Raw genomic sequence first — 15,872 nt, forward strand, 5'->3', positions numbered from 1 at the left:
TGGGTGTCACTTGTGTCATACATCTGTATGTGAGATTTCCACAGTCCTAAAAATCCATAGGTCCACTGTTTCTGATGTGATAATGAAGTGGAAATGTGAAGGGACACGTACAGCACAAAAGCGTACAGGCCGACCTCGTCTGTTGACTGACAGAGACTGCTGGCATTTGAAGAGGGCCATAATGTGTAATAGGTAGACACCTATCCAGACCATCACACAGGAATTCCAAACTGCATCAGGGTCAACTGCAAGTGCTATGAAAGTTAGGCAAGAAGTGAGAAAACTTGGATTTCATGGTCGAGCAGCTGCTCATAAGCCACACATCATGTCAGTAAATGCCAAACAATGCCTTGTTTGGTGTAAGAAGCATAAACAATGGATGATTGAACAGTGGAAAAACATTGTGTGGAGTGACAAATCATGGTACACAATGTGGCAATCTGATGGCAGGGTGTGGGTATGGCAAATGTCTGGTGAACATCATCTGCCAGCGTGTGTAATGCCAACAGTAAAATTTGGAGGTGGTGGTGCTATGGTGTGGTCATTTCTTATTATGGTGGGGGCTTGCACCCCTTTTCTTGCGTGGCGCTATCACAGAACAGGCCTACATTGATATTTTAAGCACCTTCTTGCTTCCCACTGTTGAAGAGCAATTCGGGGATGGCAACTGCATCTTTCCAAACAATCGAGCAACTGTTCATAATGCATGGCCTGTGGCAAAGTGGTTACATGACAATAACATCCCTGTAATGGCACAGAGTCATGACCTGAATCCTACAGAACACCCCTGAGATGTTTTGGAATGCCAACTTTGTGCCAGGCCCCACCAACCAACATTGATACCTCTCCTCAGTGCAGCACTCCATGAAGAATGGGCAGCCATTCCCCAAGATACCTTCCAGCACCCGATTGAAAGTACGCCTGCAAGAGCGGAAGCTGTCATCAAGGCTAAGGGTGCACCAGCTCCACACTGAATTCCAGCATTACCGATGGAGGGCACCATGATCTTGTAAGTCATTTTCAGCCAGGTGTCTCGATACTTTTGATCACATAGTGTATACTGCAACCTCATCTTCCTCCCTCCATTCTCCCATGTGTCATCCTCTTCCTTCCCCCTCCACCTGCCCTCCCCCCCATCCAACCTTCCAAACTCTCAGTCATCCTCTTCCTCTGCGCCAGTCTCTAGGTCATCCTCATCACCCATGTATATCTATCCACCTCCTCCCCATCCCCTCTCTCTCTCTCTCTCTCTCTCTCTCTCTCTCTCTCTCTCTCTCTCTCTCTCTCTCTGTCCCTCTCTTCCCACCCCTCCATCTCTTTTCATCTCCTCCTGCCCCTCCCTCTATCCAGTCCCTATTTCCCTATCTGTCCACCTCCTCCCACCATCCATATCCATGTCCTCCTGCCTCCATTTCCCTATCGGTCCATCTCTTCCTTGTCCCCTCTCCCTATGTCCATCTCCCCTTTCCCCTCTCTCTCCTTATCCATCTCCTCCTGGCCCCATCTCCCAATCCACCTCCTTCTCCCCACCTCTCTCTGCCTATCCTCTTCTGACTCCTGCATCCCCTTCTACCCATTTGTCCATCCCCTCCTCTATCTTAATCTTCAATCAGTCATGTTTATCTGCACGTGTAACTCCTGCAAAGCAGGTTGATGAAGGCTGTCATGCAAGGCAACCTTTAAATGTAAGAAGCTTGAAAAATGTTTACCTGATGTAGGGAGTGCTGCAGCGCAGGTCAATAAAACAGGTTACAACTATTCCCATACTACCTGTCTTTCATTTTGGGCAACTGAAATAGTAGGGGCTGGATACATCATGCCTTCCCCCAATCTAACTGCTCAGTGTTGCTTATTAACATTGCTGAGAGAGCGTGGGGGGAGGGAGGTGGATAATGAGAGAGGAGGGAAGATGAGGTGTACAGAGGAAGGTGTGAGGGGTGGAGGTGAATGAGATAGGACAGGAGGTGGGGGCGGCCATTATATAGGGGGTCGGAATAGCATTTATAGCCCCTGACCTGGAGGATCCCAGCAAAGCAGGCTGATACAATTTGCACACAGCATACCTGTGTTTTTGCCCATATCTGTGTTTCTATTACAGCCAGGATGTTGTAAAACTCAAAATTCTGATAAATGTTTGATGTTTATTTGTCAAATTTGGTTGAAACCAATCCATGTGTTTAGGAAGAGATTGTGGACATACATACACAAGGTTTGTGAGAAAAGAAATGAGACTGGTTTTTTATCTACCAGAGTTTTTATTTTTTCAAATGAAAATGTTGTTCCCTTCAAACTGTTCCCTATACACCAGCAGAGTCATTGTTCCCAGCCTTTGCAGTAGTGCAGAAAGGCTTCAGCTCGTAGAACCTGTAACATGTCAGTCATGTGCTTTTGGGTGTTCTCCAGAATCCGAAAAATGACACCCTTTTAATACATTTTTCAGTTTCATAAAAAGAAAGCAGTCACAAAGACTCAGATCAGGTGAATAGGGGAGCTATGGAACAACAGGAATGCCTTTTGTGGTCAAAAATTGTGTGATAGAAATGGCCATGTGGCATAGGGCATTGTCAAAGCATTCATTTGTCTGCAATGTCCAGTCTCACTCAATTCACCCTTCTCCAGAGCCTTTCAAGGACATTTTTGTAAAACACGTGGTTGACAGTTTCTCTTGGATGAACAAATCTCTTATGTATGATATCCCTACTGTCGAAAAAACCAATATTCATTTTGATCTTGGATTTTTTTGATTGAGGAGACGTCTCAGTGTGTCAATCCTCATTTTGGTGCTGTGGCTCAGGATCATACTCAACAATCCAGGATTCATCACCTGTAATCACATGACTGAACCATTCGTCATCATTGTCAATCCTCTTAAGAATATCATCACACCTATTTCTTTGATTGCCTTTCTGCACAGTTGTGAGGTTTTTTGGCACAATTTTGGCACAATCCTTTTGCATGTGCAGAACTTCAGTGAAAATTTGATGTATGGTGAAAAGTGTTTAAGTTTAACAGGTCACCCATCATCCTTATTGTTAAATGTCAGTCTGATCTCACAAGAGCATGCACATGTTTGACATATTCATCGGTTTTTGAAATTGGAGGTCTCCCTGAGCAAGGTTCATTTTCAATATGTTGCTGGTCTTCCAAACATGATTTGCACCAGTGAAAAACGTGTGCTCTTGATAAGGAATTTTCCCCATAGGCCTGTTTCAACTTTTCAAGGGTCACACTTGCATGTTCCCCCAGCTTTAACACAAAACTTGAGTGCATAACGCTGCCCCAAGTTCCACCGTTCCATTCTTGTAACACACAACAAAAACACAACTTCACTGACAGTACTCTGAAAAATCACATAATGGCTGTGTGGAGCTGAAACTTGGACTGACCATCTAGAAGAGATGAGGACACCAGTCTAAATGAGTAGAACAACACAGTATTGCCAGATCACTCGCAGTATCGTCAGTCTCATTACTTTTCTCTCATACCTTGTGAATGCTGCTTTGTATCTTATAGACAGACAGATGTGATAGTAATAAATGTGTAATAATACTGAATAATTTTGAGACTAATATAGGGCCAAATGACATGAAAGAGACACCTACTTCCCTGTTGCTTACACAAGAATGACATAAAAACCAGAAAAAATGTACAATGATACTTAAACTTTTGGACATTTAAAACATTTCTTTTAATAGGTGTGAAAGGAGACAGGAGACAGGAAAAATAATGAAAATGTATAGACAATGTCACTTTAATACCAGATCAATACCAAGAAGAGAAGTTGATGCTAACAATGATCTGTATTCCAGAAACCAGATGGAAGAAATATATTAGTATGTTGTATGGTAACTCAAAATGTGAAGGGAAATAAATAAACATATGTAATAAATTTCAATTTGAACTGCTATCGCATGATCTCCAGACTGTTATGGTCAGTGTGGTGCTCACAACTGAGTGCTTATTAGCGCCCATGTATGACTAAGTAAAAAGGCACAGCAAGAAAACCAAGTTATACAAATATCAGTAAACCAGAATACTAATATATTTATAAACTAATTAGAGGAACAGTAATGGGAATTGGAATGGCTCACTCCTATCTTTGCATATATAGGGAACACATGTATACAGTGTTTTAAGAGTCTGAATACTTTCAGTCTTATTTCAAATACAACATTGACTTTTTGGACTCATGATGGGCTTGAACTTCCCTCGTTGATTCATGGGACTGCACAACACCTTCTTCATCAGAATTTATGCACTTTGGAGATATCACTAACATTTCATCTCTACGGTAGACATTTCAACACTATTGCTCATATTATTTTCACCAACAAACAATATCTTTGTTTTATCAGCTGTCATTCATTCTGCATGAGTCATGTCCTCCTGCACAAACTTAAACTTCAGAGGAGATAACTTAATGTGACGAAAATATTAGTTTCCGAAAATCACCTGGTACAGTAACAGATTCCTCAAGACATTTTGGTGCAGCCCAACATCAGAAGTAGTACACAAAAATTTGACAAATATATCCTTATTTTCAACACTGTCTTAGACTGGCATAATTAATTAGCTTGTATTTCAACAATATGATTTCTTTAAACCTAGATCTAAAGTGAAATCAACATTGCCCATATCCTCCTCAAACCTTCCCCAATAGCCCGTACTCCTTTGCTGATTCTCCAGTCTATGAAACAAAATTGAAAGGCCTTGGAACATTTGAAAACATACTTCACTGCCATATAACTGACTACCATTACAGTATGGCTCATTTCACATTCCTGATGCCACATACTATCACTGCACAATCAAAGGAAATGTAAGCTGAGGTAGTGCATCATCTGAATTGTAAATTACACACAGCATTTTATATTGGGTTGGTCACCACCTAATGTTTATCAAGAAAGACAGCCCACAAAAATTGTTTTATGTTGGTACTGCCCCACATCCAGTTGGTGAACACGCCCTTGGAATATCAAGCCAGGTATCTATTTACTTGCAGCACCTCTCGGGCTGTTTAGACATCATGCCCGAGCATCAGTGCTCTTGATCTCTGGAGATGGCAACTGTCTAAAACCCCTCTCCCCCCATCACACACACTCAGTGTCGACATTTCCCTCTGAATTGATATTTACTGAGAAGAATGTGTTCTTTTTATATTTACACAGTAATGGCTAGTCAGATAGAAAAATAATACAATTAATTGGCTGATTAATGGTAATTTTAAAAAAATAAATTAAATTAATTTATAATATTTCATTTTATGTTCTCTGGCATTAATTAGGCAATATGCTGCACTTACCACAAATCCTCCTAGAGTATCAGCAATTTCTTGAGCGTCTTTGCCTTTCAAACAGTTAACTATTTCCTGTGAAGTTCCATCAGGGCAGTTTAGTAATCTTGCTTGCTTTTGTGCCTGTTGCAATGGATCTTTAATTACTATGGACTGAACAGCACCACTCATTGCAATTCCTCGATGGAACAAACCTGGAAACAATCAAAATGCTGTAAAAGTATCTATCATACTTTAAATAAATAAACTGAAGGTATTATGTCTTACAGTATATCATGCAAGAAAACTAATTGTCATAGTACTGCAAAATGAAAAAGAACATAACATATAATTAACATGGTTTCAGCCCAAAATATATTACATAGATGGTGATTTCTTATGGAGTTACCACATCTCCCAAATGTGCCATGCAACAAATATCAATAATTTATCAACAATTTATTCCTGCTACAGCTTTTTGAAAAGCATTCACAGGAGAAGAGAATATTATCTTGCAGTGCACGCTTTTACTTTAAACTGTATTTACAGAACTGCCATTATTTCCAGGCAGCACAATTATTCATTTGAATTAAGTCTGCTTCTACATGGAGACTCAGTAATTTTATAGCTAATTCAGTGAAGTAACTATATAATTTCCTTGTAAAATGAAATCTTGTAAGCACATCCACCAGATATATTTCAATTAGATGGAGATTGTCCTAGCAGTTACTGACTTTCATGTTCTACCTTGATGTGTACCTTAACTAATTTTAGAAACATAAAGGATTATGGCAGTGATGTATTTTGTCTTAGTATGTTATGAATTTATTGATACTTACATGTGACATCTTTGGCATGCATTTTTACCTTTGATATAACCTCGGTAATTCCGTTCTTTGCTAATTTCTGTACTGAACATCTTCTAACCTCCGGATCAGACAGGTGACATACCAAGACAAGTGTGGTGGCAAAACACCTTGAAGATCTGGTAAGATCTGTGTAATTTAGCTGGCAGTACCACGGGTTTAAATGATTTGTTGCTACACATTTGGCAGCAACAACTACCAGCACAAGTGTGAACAGCATTGTTAGAACTTGGCAATAAGTCGCCTGGAAAACTGCCACAGGTTGACAATAGGGTCTATGTACTGCTCAAGTTGCCTGCTCCAACAGCCATGGCAGCATCATTGGACCAGCTCGCTGATTGCAGCTGATGCCTACTGAGGCTCCCTCCACTCCTGACAGGGAAGTTACCAACACTACAATCCCTGCTGAAATCAGCAGATTACCAGCAACTGAGACATCTTCTTGGTATGATAAATTTCTACCATCATCACCTCCTGGCAACAGTGGCTGTACAGACACCTCTCACAGGTGTGTTTGCAGGGCTTGCACCACAAGATGGCGACCTGTTAAAGGGTGTCCCAAAATGGGCAAGCTGTTCCACTTGAGTCATCCAGTGCTACTCGCTCATCCAGTGTCTCAGCTCACCTGTCTATATCAACAACATGAGTCAGTCAGAAATCAGTGTAGTGTTCCAGCAACAGGTGGGCCAACACTGGCAACCACTCTAAAAAGTTGCAGCCTGCCCAAGAAAAGTGGAATGCATGTGATAGAGAACTGTTGACAATTTATGTGACTGTCAGATACTTCCATCCTGCAAGTGAAGCTCATCCAGTGACTACTTTAACAAACCAGAAGACAATTACATCCACATTTGACTACATTAGTGACAAGATCCCATCCAGAAAGTTCTAGCGCACTGAGTTCATAAACTAGTTCAACACAGACATTCGCCACATACAAGGTACTGAAAATTTTGTGGCTGACTACTGGTCTCATATCTGTTCTGTGGCACAGACTATAGACTACACAGAGTTTGATACGAAACAGGCTATGGACCCAATCTTATGACAGCCGTTGAATACTACATCTATCAGACTACATCTCACTCAGATTCCTAAAGTTTAAACTGTGGTCTGTTGGGCTGTTTCAGCTGCCACTTCCATGTCGCAGCCAGTCAGGGTCAGCGGTTTGATTCCATCATGTTCAAGCACCTAGCCAAACAGTGCAGTTTCCAATGGCACCACATAACTAGGTATGACCCACTACTAATGGTATGGTTGTGCAGCAGCTCAGAACTTTAAAGGCATCACTAGTGTGTCACCAAAAGTAGTGGACTGAAGCACTTTCCATAGTTCTGTTATGATTGTGAAATGCATTCAAAACTGACATTGACGTACATGTGGCTGAAATCGTATACAGTGAGCCTCTGTGCATTCCAGCAGACTACTTAGTGGCAGCACTGCTACCTGCAATGGGAGAACTACCACCGGCAACCATCAGGTGTTTATGCTCAAAGATTTGCACAAACATGCACATGTAATGTTGCATAATGGACTCAGTACACTGTACACTGTACACACTGTACACTGGTCCTTTCCCAGTGTTGTACATCATGAAATTATCAAATATGTGCATATGACCTCACTTTGTTGTAAACTTGTAAATTCAGCTCCCTGCTAACTTCCATACCATATGGTCTTGGTCTTAGTGTGTGAATAAAAGTTATTTACGTACATTTAAGGGCTGTATACCATTATTTACGTGGCTTTGTTATGTGATAGAATTTATAGGATATCATGTGTGAATGAACAGATGAATGAATAAGATTTTTAAAAAAAATTATACATAGACATTTAAAAATGCCTCAAGGCCACAGTTAGCAACCTAGAAGTATATTTACCTGCATGGGATGATCAGTATTTTTCTGTTACTTTATTATGCAAGCAATTTCTAGCGATGAAAGGCTAAATGATAATATTACCACTAAGACAATATTTCAAACAGTAATATCACCAAAATCAAGTTTAAAACTGGTTGAAGTACCTTTAGACATTGGGGAAAGCATGTGCAAGTAGACACTAACTCCACCAGCACTGTACCCTGAAATTGTGACGCTGTTTGGATCTCCACCAAAGGAAGCAATGTTTTGCTGCACCCATCGAAGAGCCTGTACCTGATCCTTGAATCCATTGTTTCCAGGAAGAACAGAGTCTCCAGTACTCAAGAAACCTGAAAGTACATCATGATTTTACTGCCATTGTGGTAAGTAGGGTACAGAGAAAATAATTAAAACAGTCTAAAATGTTGCATTAAATGTTTCAAAAATTTCACAGATAATGGGAATTATCAATAAAATTGCTGAAGTTGTTGACTGAATTGTGACATGATAATATAGTTGCTGTTGCAAAAATGAAATCTTGCTGACATCTTCAGTTGAAGTTATATATGTACATGTTCTTCTTAATTTTAGTTTTAAATACATAAGGGAGGACCAGGGAAAACACTCCAGCATATCCTACATTTTCACAATCCCCATGACCTAAACCTCCACTAACCATTTTTCCCCGTGCCTCACCTTACCTATTCCCCTTTATCTTCCATTGTTGTCCACACCATTCCTTACCCTTCTTCCAGATTGTGTACTGCTTTCTCCCATTGTGTCCTCCCCTCCTCCCCCTCCCCCAGTCCACCCCATGCCATGTGGACCCTATCCCTCCCTCCCCTCCCCTCCCCCCTCTCTGACTGTCTGTCTGTCTGTGTGTCTGTCTGTCTCTCTCTCTCTCTCTCTCTCTCTCTCTCTCTCTCTCTCTCTCTCTCTCTCTCTCTATCTATCTATCTCTTTCCCTCCCTCCCTCTCTCCCTCCCTCCTCCCTTCCTCACTCCCTCCCTCCCTCCCTCTCTCTCTCCCTCTCTTTTCCCCCTCTCCAACTTTTTTTATATCACTTATATGCTCTACCCCCTCAGTACGTCTTTCACCTTGTGCAGCTGCTGAGTCATCTGTGTTTCATCCTCCTGCCTTCCATTGCCCTGCTATCCCTTCCTTGTCTTGTGCATCCTTCCCTACCACATCCCACATTCATCAGCCCAGGTAACTGCTTTCAGTAATCAATAATCAATGTCTCTACAGCTGCAGCAGTATGTGTTTGTTTGTCTGTGTGAATGATGTGTGTACTTTCTACTATAAAATGAGCCACAGCTTGAAAACCAGTGAATACTGTTTTCCATAATGTGACCCTATGTGCCACTCATCAGTCTGCTATAGGCAAGTGGTTCTTTTCACTTATTTTATGTATGTGCAATTTATGTTACAAAGGTATTACTACTACAATACTTGCTGTACTTGGGTCTAAATGTGGAAAAAAATGAGATGAAACCTAAAATGACCACATATTAAATGTACATACCTAGAGCACCAAGCCTGTAGTTGACAGTGACTAGAACAATATCCTCATCCATGAGGTACTGAGGGCCAAACAGGTCACTGCTCCCTCTCATGCTGTAGAAAGCTCCAGGGTGGAAGAAGATCAGCACAGGTATCCCAGTATTTTGTCTGCCTTCAGGCAGCTGAAATGGTTTAGAAGAGAATTTATTAATGGTGTTTCTTAGTCAGTGGCAGAATTTGCACTCAAACAATAACTTCCATAAATCCCATCATGATATGGACTCTGCCGGCCGGTGTGGCTGAGCGGTTCTAGGTGCTTCAGTCTGGATCCGCGCGACCGCTACGGACGCCAAAATATAGTATTATAACTATCTGCTTAAACCCACATGGCATGGATTTGACAATTCCAGTGTGGGTTTCTGGAGGTATATAGCACCAGATGTCTATTCACAGCTCACACAAGACCAAAAAAATTATGGACTGATGGTTTGTGGGTGTGAAGTTGGCACCAAATAACTCTGTAATGTGTTCCCTTGGGTCCACATCAGGTGAATTTGGTGGCCAGGGCATCAACATGAGTTCACTATCACGCTCCTCACACTCCTGTAGTTTGATTCTTGCATTATGATATGGACAGTTATCCTGCTTGAAGATGCCATTGCTGTCAGGAAGACATCAAGCATGGAGGTATGCAGATGGTTCACAAAATATTCGTGTAGTCCTCAGCTCTCATGGTACCTTCAATTACTACCACAGGTCCACGGAGGCCCAGTTAAACACCTCCCCCCCCCCCCCCCTCCTCCATAGAATATTACTATTCCCTCTGCCCTGTGTCCACTGCACAGTGTATATTTTGATGTTTTGAGGCAACCTTTTATCTGGATGACAGCACATCTGTATGTGACCATGACCTGGTGTGACTATAAACGTGGATCATCTGACCAGGTGCACATTTCCATTGGTCCGCGGTCCAGTCTTGATGATTCCATGCAAATTGTAATTGATTATGTCACTGGGTCAAAATGCAAAGAGATAGGGGTTGTCTACGGCAGAACCCCAAGTTTGACAATGTGCACTAAACAGTGTGTATTGAAACATTGTTGTCAGAACTGTCACAGATTGCCTTGTATACAAGGCAGACAATCTTCCATCCTCCACATTCCGTGATGATGAAATGTGGACAGTCAACTTATTGTCACCTAGTCGTGGTTTCGTCACCCTCAGCCACTTTCTATAGATGCTCATGACAGTAGTACATGGACAGCTGACTAACTACAATGTTTCCAAGATGGCCATTCCCAAGTACTGGGCTGTAACACTCTGCCCCATGTCAGAGTCACTTAAGCCAACAGATTTCTCCATTTCTGGTCCATAGCATCTCTAGAATGGTTCCCCACTTGTCTCTGCTCTGCTCAAATATTGTCCTTGCCATGTCATGTGCCCACAACACCACCAGGCAAAATCAGTCTTATGATGGGCATGGGTCATACTGCCATCTACATCTTGGGGTGGAAGATGTAAGTTGGGATGCCTATCTTATGGTGCATGAAATATTTACTATGCCAGTTTTATTCTGCCCATCTTGTATAAAAACATGCTTTGATATCTTATGATACATAATAATGTATATACATTTAGATTTTTCTGACACATATGGCATGACGCTTACTATTCTATTTTAAGATTACTTAATTAAACTCTTTGGAAGTCAGGGGTGACATGTTTTATTATGCTATTGATTGTATGCTTTTAAAGCCAAATATGTTATTTTTAGCAAAAATATGCTTTATGTGTGAATATTATTAGTACTAAAGCTGTTGTTTGTATATGTAAGTATCAAGTTAATGACTCTCTTTTGTACATATGGAAATTGTAAGAGTTATGTGAATCTATTCTGGTATGATTTTACTACTCTAACTACAGCATGTGCTGATGGCTGAGAAGTTACAGTTTAGACACCCATCCTGACAACTCAGTACATACTGTTGTGATAATCAAACACTTCCTTCATAACTGGGTATTGTATGCATTGTATAATTGATGATATGTTGCAACACACATTTCTGCTAAACTATTGCAGAAGTTATATAAGAAAGAGAAAAATTAACATATGCTATATTTAATGCAAAATACATCAGATAGTTACAGAAGTTACTGAAAGTTTGTATGACTGTTTCCTGAAACCACAATAAAACAGTTTGGAGTTAATTAGAAGTTTTTTTTACTTACTTTGGTTGTATACACATTGAGAAACAGGCAGTCCTCTGAGGTACCATTTGCACTCTCTGCATTTGGGCACCATGCTCCATCTTCTGTAGCATTTATAATATCATTCCAAGGCTGTGGAGGTGATGGAGGCTGTAAAATCAAAGCTCTGCTTTCATAATTGGTCTTATATCAAGCCAAGTAATTAAGAAGTAAAGATAACAACCAAATAAAAAGTAAATGTATTGAATCATTGTTAGGAACATAAAGAAGATTCAAACAAATCCTTCTTCAGAGTGAGATTGCATGCACATGCACAAATACATGTGTGCATGCACACCCCCCCTCCCACACACACACACACACACACACACACACACACACACACACACACACACACACACACAGTTTTTCCTTACAGAAGTATTTGCCATGGATGCTATGTAGTGCTGTAGTGTAATTAGCTTGAGTGCTAGAGCTTAATCCTTGTGCATTCTTTTTAGGAGACCATCTGAAATACCTAATTACTGAGGAAGAAATTTCTGATGTTATTAACATGTAGTGGAGAATACAAGATGGAAAAACTTTAAAATAATGAGCCAAAATTGCTGAACAACATTCATCTTCAGGGGGTACAATATCAGTACTACAGATAGGCACACACAAAAAACATGACATTATCCTAGCTTTCAGAACTATTAGTCCCTTCCTCAAGGACGAGAAAGGAATGGGTTGGGGATGATTAGAAAGGAAGGGCAGGACAAGAGGGAGCCACCTGTTTTGGGATTGAGGGGAGACAAAATCTTATGGGTGGGAATTAGCTGGACACCACATCATGAATCCTCACCTGTTTTAGAACCAGACATATGTTTCAAATATTGAGGAAGCCATCCAGAGTTATTTAAGGTAGAATGACGATGTAAGTCTTGCTGTGAGCAAGACATGTACAAGGTGAGTCAGGAAGAAAGGTACATGCTTTGAGAGGTGACACTAGTGGTGATTCTGAACAAAAAACTCCTACAAAACATATGCCCTTTTCTTAACCGTTTCTAGGTAAACCAATGAAAACAACTAGGAATGGGAAACGTGTAGTGTCATCCTTACTAACCATGTCGGTAAGCAGTTCACTTGTGCATAGTGCACTTGTTTACCTCAAGTCTCAGTCCGACAGTGCTTGTCATAGTACACGGTACTACAGTGTTGTTAGGTGAACAATGAATACAGTTATGTGTAGTGAAAATGCCACGGATCCTCACACATGCAGTGTATGCAGACATGGGGTTTGTCTATGGTTTGTCCAATGGGAATTCCAGAGCTGCTGTGTGAAAATACCAACAACAATTTCTGAATCACTGGGTGCTAGATAGCAGAGTGTTTAGCAGGGCGTTTCATGAATTGCGTGAGCGTGATATGCTTGTCAACATAAATGTTGTCTCTGAACATTCCGTGCAACAAACTCTTAATGAAGTTGAAAACATTCAAACATTCTTCAAGTAGTGGAATGCAACACTACTACTAGTTCTAGAAGAATAGCTGCCCAACTTGATATTCCACAAACATGATTGGTACAGTACATGAGCACGGTCTGTAGCCCTTTCATCGGCAGAATGTACAGCATCTGCATGAAGGAGATGCTGCTGCCCAGCAAGAATTTTGTCAATGGATCATTGCCAATGAGCAATTATTTCCATGTATTTTGTTCACTGATAAGTCAACATTTACCCACAATGGATCAACAACATGCGCAACTCTCATGTATGGGCAAATGAAAGTGTGCACACTACTGTGGCAACAAATTTTCAATGACATTTCTCAGTCAACATGTGGTGCAGTATTACCGATGACCAACTCATTGGTCCAGTTGTTTTAGATAACCATCTTACTGGGACACGATATCTTGAGTTTCTTCAAAACGTGTTACCAGAATATGTGGAGGATATCCATTTGGCAATAGAGCTCGTCTGTACTTTCAGCATGACGGAGCTCCTACACATTCCATATGGCCAGTGACACAGTATCTCAACACAACATATCCTGGTCATTGGATTGGTCACCAAGGTCACTCGATCTTACCACAATGGATTACTGTTTGTGGGGGTGGCTGAAGAGTGACATCTACAAGCACAGAGTGGACACGACAGAGGAACTCTTCACTCATATTTTACATGCTTGTGCGCAGATAAAGCAATGCAAAAGTGAGCTTGGATTGGTGACACAACACCTGTCTACAAGAGCAGCAACACACATTGAAGTTGACGGTGGTCTGTTTGAACATCTTCTGTGAGGAAATGTACACAATTAAACAAACTATAACATAACAGTATCTTAATTTACAATCACCTACACCTTTCCCATTCCTAGCTGTTTTCATTGGTTTACATGGAGACAGTTAAGAAAAGGGCATTTGTTTATTAGAAGGTTTTTGTTCAGGATCATCAGTACTATCACCCATCAAAGCATGTACCCACTGAGAATACCTCCATCAGCTCCCTGAACTATACCTCTTGAGCAAGTACATATCACCAAATGTGGAACTTGCAAAGAGCCATCAGTATGGACCAGGGTTCATGAGTGTGCATGAGCTTTTTACACCCTTTGCACATCTATTAGTAGTGTTATTATATGCATACTAAACTCAGTGTCATGTGATGTGTAGTATACAGAGGTACATGCATGGGATAGTGGTTTCAGCATACATTGGTGAGGTTGTAGTTCTGGATAGCATGGCTGCTCACTGTTGGTGAAATTTAACATTGAATTAGTAAGTGATCCTGTGAGCTGCAATTTGTCTGTGCAATGCTGTGAAACATGGTCATAGGCAGTGACCTCTAGATCTGCCACAATACTGTAGCTGTAGTGCTCCACACACTGAACACCCATGACCTGGCTATGATGAAATGCAATCATGCTATGAACTTTGCCAGTCCTGCACTGAATGGTCACTTCAAAAGTCAGTATCATGTCTGATGGCATCCAAGTCATATGGAGCAGCTAACTATTCCATTCACTGTGGCAGCACCCTTTCTCTAACATAGTGTTTTCCTCTAATACAGTCACTTTTGAGAGTACAACACTTGTTAAAATGCATAACCATGAGTGAGGTGTTTTACATCCTGGCACAGGGGCAAAGGTGTAACCTGTGTGGTGCAATCAGATCATTGAAAGTGGGCTCAGCTCCAAGCTCCCTTTAACAGAGTGAGAAGGAGAAAGTCTTTCACGATGCTTAGAACAGGTGATTTTGGAATGGCCGAGCAGCTCCCGATCCCTGAGTTCTATCTTATGCTGTCAGAAATGAGCACTGTGCTTGTAACTTGTTCTGACAGTACACAGTCAAATACTTTAACCACAATGGGAGACAATTAAAAGTCAGTAATTGTATCTTCCTGTATTCTGACACACATAAAATATTGAATATTGCTCACTGTGACTATACATAATCATTCACAATAGGAGACATGTGCGAGACAGTGGTTGTTCCCCTTTATAGACTAACACACAGAAAATACTTACTATCAATCATTGCTACTACTAGAGACAAATTCTACAGAGCTTGTTCTTCTTTAACAGGCAGAAAAAATCAAGATAATAACTGTTGCTGGATGTTGTTGTTGTGGTCTTCAGTCCTGAGACTAGTTTGATGCAGCTCTCCAAGCTACTCTATCCTGTGCAAGCTTCTTCATCTCCCAGTACCTACTGCAACCTACATCCTTCTGAAACTGCTTGGTGTATTCATCTCTTGGTCTCCCTCTATGATTTTTACCCTCCACACTGCCCTCCAATGCTAAATTTGTGATCCGTTGGTGCCTCGGAACATGTCCTACCAACTGGTCCCTTCTTCTAGTCAAGTTGTGCCACAAACTTCTCTTCTCCCCAATCCTATTCAGTACCTCCTCATTAGTTATGTGATCTACCCATCTAATCTTCAGCTGCTGGATAATTACAGGAAACTCTGTTGTCCTCCTTTGAACATTTACAGACTTCTCATAGTTCTTACTGCCGCAGCATCAAACTGTCATTGTATAAGTAAAGGAACTGTACCACTGCTGTCATACTTGGTATTGAAGCCAGATCTACACCAATGTCAAGGTCACACCCTCCCCCTTTTTGGGTGGTGTAAAAATGGTGGGAAAAGCTAGGGCAGCCTACACGGTTGCCAAATTTATTCAG

General features: G+C 41.1%; 1 protein-coding gene across 1 annotated transcript in view; it reads right to left on the reverse strand.

Moving 5' to 3' along the window:
* LOC124776910 (juvenile hormone esterase-like) overlaps nt 1-15,872 on the reverse strand; it is a 130,140-nt gene that overhangs the window by 74,184 nt on the left and 40,084 nt on the right. Inside the window, exons 2-5 of the mRNA XM_047252120.1 lie at nt 11,730-11,858; nt 9,523-9,682; nt 8,162-8,347; nt 5,303-5,487 (exon numbers count right to left, since the gene is read on the reverse strand). Of these exons, the coding sequence (XP_047108076.1) occupies nt 5,303-5,487; nt 8,162-8,347; nt 9,523-9,682; nt 11,730-11,858 (660 nt within the window). The remainder of the gene's footprint in view (nt 1-5,302; nt 5,488-8,161; nt 8,348-9,522; nt 9,683-11,729; nt 11,859-15,872) is intronic.

Source organism: Schistocerca piceifrons, chromosome 2 (genome assembly GCF_021461385.2).
Source record: "Schistocerca piceifrons isolate TAMUIC-IGC-003096 chromosome 2, iqSchPice1.1, whole genome shotgun sequence".
Lineage (NCBI taxonomy): Eukaryota > Metazoa > Arthropoda > Insecta > Orthoptera > Acrididae > Schistocerca > Schistocerca piceifrons.